The sequence below is a fragment of the Pelecanus crispus genome, chromosome 5, assembly GCF_030463565.1.
Source record: "Pelecanus crispus isolate bPelCri1 chromosome 5, bPelCri1.pri, whole genome shotgun sequence".
Classification (NCBI taxonomy): Eukaryota; Metazoa; Chordata; class Aves; order Pelecaniformes; family Pelecanidae; genus Pelecanus; species Pelecanus crispus.
Window position 1 is genome coordinate 37,513,688 of NC_134647.1, and position 12,275 is coordinate 37,525,962.

Sequence of the window (12,275 nt, forward strand, 5' to 3'; positions counted from 1 at the left end):
GATTCCTATTGATCACATCTCCGAATATTAAATATCATGTCCAGTAGTTATAAATTCAGATTTATATATCATATTTATATGAAAGTGCTGTGCTCACCTTATAATTAACAGGAACACTACTGTTTTCTTCCATTTAATTTATAGACTTTCTTATGCTGGCTACTGTAAAAACACTTAAAATGGTTCACTGCATGTTGCTTCTGCTCAGACCATCACATGCAGACTTATACCTCATGCTCAAAATAAATAAAATTTGAAATTCTGACTTTACGTCAGAAGGAATTCAAAGTTCAAACGTCAGTTTTAAAACAGGGCTAGAAACCCAAAGACACAAGTCATTCTGTGGCACTACGCAAGTGTCAGGAGATCACAACAGTACGCAGGTACAAAAATACAAAGTTTTTCTTGAAACACTTTAAATGGTTTTGTCCTCATTGTTAGTATTCCACTTGTGCCATGGCCTGTCTAAAAGCTGTAAGCAAAAGAAACTGCAAACAGAAAACTGTTTTCTTACATTCGTCCCTCTATTTTAGAAAACATAATTCATTAAAAAGATGTGTTTACTTTTTAAACAATTATGAGACAAAGACCAGAGAATCAGTCCAGAGTGAAATTAACTGCTCAGTTCAGTCTTTTTACTTAGCACGTTATCTACCAGGTAAGGTACATACTCATAGATTTCCATACCTTCGGATCTGCAAGTCAAACTTCACAGAGGTATCCATTTCAGACTGCTGGTGCACGCTGAAACGCAGGCCAGCTAACAGCTTTAGAGAAAAAATCACTGTGGTTCAGTGGAAGCACAATAAAATACACAATAAAAGCTTCTCTAATACTATTGTACTACAAGAAAATTGCTTGAGGCTTGTGGTCATACGCGAACACAGAGAGTGGGCAAATAAAACTTGTCCACTTCATCAGGACTAGAAATGTACTGCGCGCTCTGTAGATTTCAGCCGATGCATCATTGCCACAAAATAGAAATGTAAAGCTTACATCATGCTCACCCCCTTGCTTCAGCCATTTTTACACATAACTGAGCCTCCCTACGTATTGCAAAAAGTACTGTAATCTAAAGAAAGTCTAAAGGACACACTTTAATGATTCTAAATTCAGTTCCCAAGGTTTGTTCTAAGTCAGTGCATGATAGTTCCTTCAACATTCATACAGTTTGGCTTCATATACTTTAAAAGACTTTGGAAATAGCATTTATTCATCTATACAAAATGTCTCTTGGAGAAAAAGAACCATCAAAGTGTTTATAATTGTGAACTGATTTTCACATTATTTCTTCAGAAAATAAGACTTATTATGTCATATCTTAATATCTGCCAGGTCCTACTAACGGTTTTTTAATTCTTCCAATTTCAGCTACATTTGGTGGAAGTGCAGAGGTCTCAACTAGACAAAAGTCTCTCTCAAACTTCACAAAACTAGGCGGAAGAGAGAAGCCCTACTAGGTTTCCACTAAGAGAAAGGTGTGTTACGAGCTAGCTCTTTAATATATACTAAAAAATACGTATCAGATAAATCTAAAGACAAACTCATGAGGGACCAGAGTTCATTAATTCCACTGTTTAATGAACTACTCCTTTTGAGTTGCATCACAACACTCATGAACACTCCTTTCAGCCTTTAATTTAGCTGAAAAGTTGAAACCAATTACCACTGAACTAACCAAACATGTAGGCAGCTAAATGTCAGCCAGAACTAATCTTAAATTCCTGTCAGTAAACATCCTGCCCAAGCACTGCTGTGATTAAGAAAAATGCCAGCTGCACTCCTGTTTGAGCTACCAGACACCTGTTGGACCAAACCTTACCTTAGTTCCTGCTTTCATGGGATTTCCCAGGTCACAAACTACCATGCGAGTTTGATTCTCTGTTTTAAAAGCACATGACAGTCTTGCTAAAGCCTGCAATAAACCAGAAAAAAATCTTAAGGCATGTCATTCTTTAAATCCGGACACCTGAATCAAAGTCTGGAGAAAAGTTCTAGATATGCTGCGTTAATTTTAATATAATTTCTCAATCCTAACACAGTCAAGCACTAAAATGAAATAAAATCTGAGTACAAAAGTCTCCATGGAGACAAGTTATTTTTGATATGAGATAGATGCTCTTTCCAAGGTTATAAAACCAGAAATTCAATACTCTCATATTTGGTAGCACTGATGATTTTTGTGACCTAAAGCATTTTTCCATGTGATTCTTTAAAACCTATGTGAAGAAACTTTGGCAATCAGGCAAACTCTCCATAGGAAAATAAAGATTGGAAGGCAAAGTAACATGAATACTTACTAACTTACTCAAAAAGAGGTCTTAAAGGAGCTATCAGATTTTGGATGAAGCCACATCACAAAGCTCTAGAGTAGCAGAGGCAAACTGGAGAACCAATCCAAGGTATGGTCCAACACGTATGAAGGACCTGGTATCAAAGTTGGAATCCTTTGATACAGGGGGAAAATAGTTCTCCCCTTAACATTCTGCAGCTTTACAGATATATTGATTGATCATAGTTTATACTAAATAAAAACAAGGATGAAGAAAATCTGAAAGTTTATTACTTTTATATAGCTATAATGGGCCGAAACAAAATTTGGACTATACCCACATATCTTTAAAGAAACAGAAGTTATACAGACATTTTATAATACATTGGAAAATCAGGAAATAAATTTTAATGTTCTGTGTAGTCAGGATAACTGACACCTAAGACTTTCTACATACTTAGGTAGAAGCGAATGGTAATACCCAACATCATTTTTTGCCTCACAGGTGCCCAGCTCTTTACCTAGCACATGACATGCTAAGTCTAAATTTAAATAAACAAGGGCACTGTTCAAAAACAGACTTGCAGCAGATAAACTCTGTGTGTCAAGCTCCATCACACAGATGATTCTCCTTTGCTCCTAGCAGTAGGCTCTTAAACTGGAACCATCCAGCCAGGTGTTATATAGCCTTGGGGCTTGGAAGAACCTTATAAGTTTTTTGGTGCTTTGCTTTAAGATTCAAGCATAAAAAACACCACTGACGGACCCTCTCCCACAGAATTCCATGGCAAAAGAAGAAAGATAGTTGGAATTTTACCTCATTGTTACGAACAACACCGATGAAATCTGCTTGGGGCGGAACAACAACCAAGAGTTCTGCTTCATAGGCTCCTTCTCCTTGATTTTGAGCACTGACAATTAGTGTCAAGGGATTGTCATCACCAATATAGATCTGCTTCTGATCGCTACAAAGAACGAGTGTAGAAATGAGCTCTGCATTCAGATTTTAAAGTGTATTGAACGGGTTGAACTTACAGAAACAGAGACATTCAGAAATTGCACAAAGACATTAGAAAATCTAGGGGCAGTACCTATGCTTCAGGAATATCAGGAGAGCTCTACGGCATGTTTAAAACAAAAACGTGTCTATAATCACAAAAATGGAGCAAATATCACACGCTGTTTTGTAAGAATCCTTTTTATAAAATTTATAATAAACCACGAAACCACCAACACCTTTTTTTAACAAGGAACAAAGAATTATGAACAGCTAAATCACTGCATACATTTTGAATTACGTGCCTACTTAGCAGAGGTACAAGCATACATTTATAACAAAACTTGATGGAAGGCTCAGCTACAGAATACAGCCAAGACCTCTGTAATACATTTGTTCAAGATACAAAAATAGTATCTTTCCAAACAAGGTATTTTCATTTTACCAAAGAAGCCTAACTGTACCTGCACTGATGTAAAATGTTTCTGAAGCATTTGCATGAATTATTATGTTCGTGAACTGTACTACCTACATATATGTGCATATGCTATAGCTCTGCACTAAGGGCGTAAAAAAAAAAACCAACATGACATTTAGGAGTAGAGATAATGCACTAAGAATGGCTTTCGGGCATGCAAAGCACAAAAAGCCCAAACTTGTAAAAGAATTATGAGTTAAAACTTGTTTCTTTTTTCCAGGTTAAATAAAAGATACTACCAATACCAACAATTTTTTTCATATGCATGACAACAGAGCCCTACTCCACCCCTTGCTGGATAAAGTCATGCCCATTCACATCTTCATGTGTCTATCTAGTATTAAGTAACAGAACAGTGGTAGAATTGCAGCTAACACTGGTTTATACGTGCTATGCCATGTCCATCTTAGCAAATATACAAATAAATACTGTGTACTTATAGCGGGGGCGGGGGTGGTGGTGGTGCATGCTCTTCCTGTATTACATGATAAAGACAATAGGTTGCAAAGCAGAAAATGAGTTTTCCTTAAAACAAATAAGCATGAGTTTAGATTGTATACATTGAGGAGTCCTACTTATTTCAATACATCCTTTTAACAGCTCTTGAAGTTTAGAATTCAAGCAGGGAAGTTACTTTTCCCCTGTAGTATTTCGCTCATGCATTTACCTTTCTACTGAAACCTCCAGCTTTGGTTTGCAGATATTATCATCACCACAGTCCAGCAGAATATGAGCCTATGCAAAAATCAAATGCATATTGTTATAATATTTCCTGCATCTGTTCTAATATACATTTCCAATAATACTGTTTCACCACCAAATAAATTTTTTTCTAAATAGCTGGTTATGAGATATTTCATCTCATTAGTCTCAGAAGAGAACAAATGAGGTTTTATATATGGGTGGCACTGTGCCTCATCCTGCCACACTGCAATTCTAGGACTGATGTCTACATATCTTAATCCTCTTTCCATACTTTGAATAATCTGTTCATCTTGAGTTGCATCTCCACTATCCTCTTTACAAACAAGTGTAAAAATTTGTATAAAGGGCAGAAATAGAAAAACTATGTTTCTAACCTGAAGAGAACTATAGGGATAAACATAATACACATAGAGCAGCATAGCATGAGCAGTGGATGAAACACTCCAATCCTTCAAGATTAACACCTTCAATATTACTCTGCTTTTCTCCAGAAAACTGTTAATTAGTATGCGTGAAAAGGAAGTCCAGCACTAAGGAATAACATGCCAAAAAAGAAATTTGACACAGAGGGAAGGAAAAAAAAGAGAAGACAAGCATACAATAACCATCAATATTTCCATAATGCAAAGACTAAAGCCTAGATGTATATTTTGGTATCTTAATTTTTCAGAAGTCCTAAGATGAACACAAGTATTAAATAAGTATTGAAAGCTGAAAATACGTTCTGGGTTGTCTCATCACAGACTGTGTAAGAAGTATACCTGTCTGCTCATATTAGCAGGAGTAAACTGGTTGAGGATAGGGTACAACCCTGTTGCATCTGCAGCTGTTCTGTAATCCAGACGATATTCCATAAAAATAGTAATGGGAGTTAGTTTGTCTCTAAATTCAGATTCATCCTGAGGAAACCAAAGATTTGAATTACAATTAGAATGTATAAAGAAAACAGCAACAACAAAAATATCCTTCAAAAGTCTCTATAGGCAACAGTCATCCCAAGAGCCATACAGAGCAGTATTTTTATTTATTGTTCATGTTGTAGTAGGAATGAGCAAGCCAAAACAACATTAAGACTTCCGAGCTCTTTTCAAACTAGAAAAATCTCGTCAGAAAACCTACAGTGTACTTTGAAGATGGACAATTTTAGTAGTAACATGCCTGTTTTACAAATGGAAAACTGGAGCATACAGAAGTATTAAGTCATAGAACTATAATAGCGAGGAGCCTAAAGGGCTATACAGTTCCACTCTTTCCTGTCAGACAAAATTCAGTATGCTTCTAAGATACCTCATAGATATTAATCTTTGGACTTGTTATTTTTCCTTCCTAAAATTATTGCTTCGCACTTGGAGTTGCTGACTTTCATATTGTTCATTTCAAATCATTCTGTTTATCAAATGGTGATCTTGGCTTTCAGAGTACTTACAAACTATCTCTTAGCTTTATGTTAGCCACAGATTTTATTAGTGTAAACTCTACTTCATTATTCTTATTTCTGAGAATAATGAAAATTACTGAATCTAGAACAGCTCATTGCAGGATCTTACTTCAGAAGCTATCTTCTGTGGGCAGAAACCTATTGATAACTCTTTTCCTTATAGTTTTCAACTGGTTTTGCATCCAATTTAAGGTAATTTCATAGAGGTCATGTGTCATTACTTTCTTTATGAGAATGTCAGGTGGAAAATATTAAAGCTTTACTAACACTGAAATCTGGGATGTCTATTTCCATATATATCCCACTCACAAGGCCAGTCAAAGAAAGGTACTACCTATCCTCCATGAATCCTGAATGATTACTAGTATTTTTATTGGGTTTTGTTTTTTTTCTCTGGAGGGGAGTAAGTATTTTTTATGTTTGATTTATAAGTACTCAGAGAAAAATCTGAGCTGCATCTAACTTACATAGCTACACTTTCACTGGTCTTTCCTTATTTCAGCCAGTGTTTCTTCTACTGGGTTACAGTTTTTTATTGCGTTAGCATCTGTCCGCATTTGTGGGGACTAAAACAAAAAGACCGAGAAAAAGCAAACTTAGTGTTTCAACCTTCTCTGTCTCCTCTGTTATTTGCTGATCTTTGGTTTTTAATTGCAGATCCATATTTCTCTTTATTCTTTTACCTCCAAAGTAGAGGCACTACCTCTGCTTATTGACTTTCATGTTCCTTGGAAATTATAATTCATTTTGTGCCTAGATGACTTGTCCAAGAAGTCCATAACAAAGTTCAGAATTGAATTTCCAATCCATTTAGTGACCAGGACCTTAGTCACAATAATATCCATCGTTCATCCTCTGACAGCAGCGATAACCCAGGACAGACATACAGTTTTAGTAATTTTAAGTCTATCCATGAGGCATAAAGTTTCTCTAGCATTTCTTTTTTCTTTTTTTTAAGCACCTAACACAGGGAACTTGTAATAGAAATGCACCAAAAATTATTTGCCTAAAATGTAAATGGCTACTTACCCTCAAAAAGGCATCAAGTTCTTCACAATTCATTTTGCCCCCCTTTGTAATAGTCATGTTCTTAGAGTGGCTAGGCTGTTTGCTGTGGAGAAAGAGAGCTCTCCTTATAGCTCCTTTCTGCTTAAGCTTATCCAAAAGCAGCTCCACTTGGAAATCTGTCCAATCCAAAGCATTTAGGTTAGTGATATTTCATTCAATTAAATACAGTGCAGATTCCCAACAGAAATGGAGCTAAACGCTGATTTCAGCTACAATGGAAACCTAGTACTTGGAATTTTTAAAACTTCCAGTTCTTACAATATAAAATCTGTTACTACATTAGTTCTCAATACAGTAACTAACAAGCACTGTTTGTTGTCCTAAATTGGACCCTGCTTTTTGCTTAAAAACTGGACACACAGAAGAGCACTGATACATTTATAATTCATAATTGCTACAGAACTGCAAGAGAAGTTAAGTTTTTGTTTCCCCCAGAAAATTTTAAAGCAATCTTGTACATAACACTTATTTAACTGTATTGCTAATCTAATTGTTTCACATATTTGATATAGATAATGAAATTTCAAAATATGTAACAGCTATTTATATGAATCTTCACAGGTCATGCCACCTCTATACATGCCATACAGAAAAGCTTTTATAATCAATATACAAAACCTGATTGTAGCAGGCCATCTGCCACACTACAGAATCTCTTAGAGACAACTTAAAAACCTGTTTGAAACAATCTTTTCCTGATTTTGACCCAGAGAATCTGATGCAAAAATCAGCGATATCAATCAGAAATTTGTGATTTCAACAGAAATGTGAGAAGTCCCTTGTGGATTGTCTATATTTTTCAGGCCTAACAATGCACATACTTGAATATTCTTGTGTAAAAATCCCCTCAATGAAAATTGATCTCAATTCCGTAACATACAAGGTACTTTCCAAGACTAGTTCCACCAAGTGGTTAAACATATGCTTAAAGTCCCAAGTATGCTCAAATCCCACTGACACCAACACAACTTTCAGCAGAAAAACTGCTGAAGACAAGTCTTATAGATGCATATGGTTACTGAACTGGCAGGATTGTGCTGTGAAAGGTACCCAACTGTTTCAATAATGAAAAATAACAATGACCAGTGCTCATGTCTGCAAACAATATAAAAAGACTTTAAACTTTCTAAACTAGCAGAACTTACTGAGTGAATTAGGGAGCTTTCCTTTGCCATCCGCTTTTAAGCAGAACTTTACTTTGAAGCTGTTTTGGAAGAAAAGAATAGATTAATTTCACACGCTTTTTCTCTCATTTTCTTCTAAAATTCTTTACTGTTTCTCTCAGTTCAAAGGTATTCCCTTTTGAGACTCTAGTGCACTCCCAAAAGCTATTTTTTTATTGGTGGGAGAGAAACTATAACCTATTAATAAGTAGACAGCAATGCAAGCAATGCAAAGCTTTGGAGTCTTGATTCACACAGGAATAGTCACCTGTGAAGCAGAGTGTTGATTCCTGAAATAACACGTGGCTCATTTATTTTTAAAGCTGACATACTGAATTGAAAAGGAAGTTAGCACTAGAAAGGAAAAGTGGGTTTGGATAATAGTCCAGGAACAAGAGCCAAAACCAGTTTGCAGAGCAGATCATTTCCCAAGTGTCTTCCATACACCCACTCTATTTTTCACCTAGTAAGTAAGCTAATGGGTAAAAACATTGCAAAAGCTGTGTGATCTGTTACCACCTTGGGAAGATCTTACTCTGCTCAACACAGACAACTGGCAATCTCTGCAGGTAGGATGTAGCTTAGGAGTCTCCAATAGATGCTAGACTGACAATGTTGGTGCTTCCACTGTTGTCAGAGTTCTTATTTTGTATTGTTTTTTCTTTCAGAAAAATCTGTGTTTGATTGCCTTTTCTTAATTAGCTGACTACACTTCCTGAATCCTTTCAAAATTAAAAGCTTATGAAAATAAAACCCAAAAAAGTCCCTCCCGTCAAAGGAAAACAAAGATACCCTGCTTACCAAGAAACTTTTACATCTGACAGCGAACAGGCTTTATTTTCTGGGTTTAGAATGGTTGGATTAACTTCCAGGGCAGCAATTACTCTAATAACTGGTCTAGCCCTGCAGAGAAAACATCCTCTTGAACAGCATTCAACACCCCGTTAGACAATACCCTCCCCATCAAGTTGTTAAATATACACATACACACTTAGACAATATTTAGTGAAACTGCAAGAATAACAAATAATTATGGAGTAGATTAGGGAAAAGCAGGAAGCTTTTCTGTACACTTTTATTGCCAGAGTTAGAACATGGACAATTGTGTGAAGAGGAAGTCCTATCTATTTCTAGTACAGACAAATATGGTATTTTCCCAAAATGAGCAAGGTTGGATGAGAATATTGGGATTGCAGTGTAATAGCTAGCAGCACCCTGTATGTGTCAGAATATAGAAAACTCACTCAGAAAGCCTTGAAGACAGCTAATTTATGTTTTCTCTTAACTGTAGATTACTGATAAAGATAAATAATAGATATCAAACTATAGATTTACTCAGTGAAAACAGCAGTATAACCTTTTTTTAACTCCAGCAGTTTGGAAGGTGGAGTGGCAGAATGTCAGACTTCCCTGATCCTGCTTTCTTTTGTAACTCAGGAATGCCTCTGAGCTTTAATTCTGCTTGCACTTATGAAAAAGTGTAGAGGGATTCTTACCTATACAAAACAGCTGTGTCAACACCAAAGGCTCCAACAATCAAGTCTAGGAAGAGAGGAAAAATATTATACATAACAATTTATTTTTTAAAATTGCTGTTAGTCAGAGGTAGGGCTACTATTAAGTTATTCTAAAGTGACATTTAGAGCAAAGGACCTGGATATCCATTTTTGTCCACATCTGTGGCTCCTTTCAGCGAGTACCCAAAACTGGGTGGCATAGTGCGAGCGGCCCACTGCCCTTCAAGAATTTGAGATGGGACTGCATTCAAACCATTTGCTCTTCCATTGTAGATATAGACAAGTCCTCTCTTGTCCTCTCCACCATATGGTGCAGCAACTGCAATATCTGTAAACCAGAAGCACAACCATCAGCATCTCCAGACACAGACTGGAAGAACATATTCGTGCTTACATCAATCAATAATTTCTGCTATTACAGTTTCAATTCACCCAGAATTAATCACTGTTGGCACTAAATCACAAAACTAAGTGGGACTATCTGCCCACTTCATCAACACACTCATGTTCCTCCAAAGGGTGTGACATTTTAATAATTCTGGAAAGTTTAAATCAGCCTAAAACAATGGTAAATATCAAATTCCAGTCTATCCTGATCATGGCTTGGCGATATGTTTTATGGAGAACTTTCAGTTAGTGCAATTATGCTGTCTCTTAAGCTTAATAAATTTGAGAGTAGTCATTATCAACGACTAATAAACAGTAATAAACAAAAAGCTAATTGGGCTACCTGTAAGGACAGCTTTGGAAGTGTATGTGTGATCTAAATGCAATGTTTCCACAGTTGGTTCAAAGGCCAAACATGAAACACGATACAGAGTAATTACATTATTCCCTCCTCTTCCCTTAAATTTGAGAAAGTTTCATGAAAAGAACAAGGACTCAAAAGTTTACTGTTTTGTAGTTTTGACTCATCTTTACAAGCTTTATGAAAACAGTAGACATTCCAATCTTGCACCATAGTGTGATGGAAAGCATTTTAATTAACACTCCCAAAATGAAAGAGCAGGAAAAATGACAAAAAAACCCAGACTAAATAATGGCAAAGTAATTAAAAAGAGGCAGCTTTTGCTATGATTTTCTCACCTACAGTGTATTTCAGATTGAAATATGATGGAATCAAAACATTTTTTGGATAATCTCATCAAGTGACTGGATTTTTGGCTATCAGCTGTAACCTTTCCAATGTCTTCTGTAAGTAGCTGCAATGATACTGCATCTTCACACTCACTCTGTATACTCCTAGCAATCAAAAAGGTCCCTTCCAATGCAAACTATACTCTGATTTCATTAAAAAATAAATTAGAGCTACTTGGGAATTTGAAATATTAGCCTATTATAATTTTTGATCTTTCAGAAAATACTTAGCTTGCAAGCAGTATGGAAAAAACAAAAACAAGCATTTTTTTGCAGAACTCAAATTCCTACCACTCCTTAGGAAACACTGGAGTATGACTTGCAAAACAAAGTGTTCTCCCTAGGACTCCTGGAAGTCTCCCCCCCAAAACTATAAGACTCATCTGTTTCATTGCTCTCCATTCCTAAGTGAAAGTAACGAGAAGCACTGGCAACAGGTTTCAGAGCACAACTGAAGCTGTGGACCACACTCATACTTCTCATCCAAATACTTGCTCAAGACACTCAGATCTTGGTACAGCTGGCTGTAGTTGTTATGGGATGTTTTCACTAGATACTTCCATTTTGAAAGTTTAAAAAAAAAAAAAAAAAATCTAGACTTTTTCTCAGGAAAATCTCTTCTACCAGAACATTTTTAACCAGCTTTCTGAAACAAAACCTTCTTTTCAGTCATCACTGTGTTTCTGGAGAGGAAAATTAGCTTTAAGCAATAGAAACGGGAAAATGATATTGAAGATGTCCTAACACGTCACAGTGAAGAGTCAGATATTTCATCGAATTTTCTACTGCACTTATCACTTAGAAAGTAATAAACTGATCAGTGTAACAGCTAAGATAATCCATGCTGTAGTTTAAATGGTATAGTCTCTGCTCGATGCATACATGTAACTCCTGTTAGCATTCTTGGGAGTAGCATACAAGCATCGAAAGGAGTCTATACCTTAGTGTCCAACATTCAGTCATGGTTAGAATGCCTAATGTTTGTGTGCAGAATCCACATTCAGTGTGCTGTCTAGATTTCATCTATGAATGGAAAATAAATTATGTCCTACCATTGAAGCCATCCTGATCTAGATCCCCCAGAGGTGCAATAGAACTGCTGAATCTTGCAAATATCTCAAAACCATTCAGCTTTGTGATCTGAAACCCTCCAGAGGCTCGTTGAAGGCAAATGGAAACTTGGCCAACCTCTTGAAGTTTCCCATCAGAACCTCGATCCATAAAAAGAGGGGCTCCAATAAACAAATCTGTGTAACTGGACCAAAGAAGGGTAAGATTCTTCAGTAACAGCATGAAAATTCAGTTTCACTCTCTTAAGCATCCGTTAGTAGGACTAACTCAGCACTGAAGTCAATATTGAGAAGAAAGTTACCTATCTTTAAATTGCAACTGAAGGCAAATATTTACTGACAAAGTAAGCACAAATATACCAGAATTTAATGCGTTTGAAGCACGTGAACACACACTTGTGTATTTATGCAAATAAATACAAAACCAAAT

At 36.2% G+C, this 12,275-nt stretch overlaps 1 protein-coding gene across 1 annotated transcript in view; it reads right to left on the reverse strand.

Annotated features, from left to right (window-relative positions):
• Positions 1–12,275, reverse strand: part of ITGAV (integrin subunit alpha V) — a 48,068-nt gene that overhangs the window by 10,769 nt on the left and 25,024 nt on the right. Inside the window, exons 12-22 of the mRNA XM_075710090.1 lie at positions 11,828–12,030; positions 9,775–9,966; positions 9,618–9,663; positions 8,923–9,024; positions 8,104–8,162; positions 6,920–7,074; positions 5,214–5,351; positions 4,415–4,482; positions 3,090–3,237; positions 1,823–1,915; positions 688–767 (exon numbers count right to left, since the gene is read on the reverse strand). Coding sequence (XP_075566205.1) covers positions 688–767; positions 1,823–1,915; positions 3,090–3,237; positions 4,415–4,482; positions 5,214–5,351; positions 6,920–7,074; positions 8,104–8,162; positions 8,923–9,024; positions 9,618–9,663; positions 9,775–9,966; positions 11,828–12,030 — 1,284 coding nt within the window. The remainder of the gene's footprint in view (positions 1–687; positions 768–1,822; positions 1,916–3,089; positions 3,238–4,414; positions 4,483–5,213; positions 5,352–6,919; positions 7,075–8,103; positions 8,163–8,922; positions 9,025–9,617; positions 9,664–9,774; positions 9,967–11,827; positions 12,031–12,275) is intronic.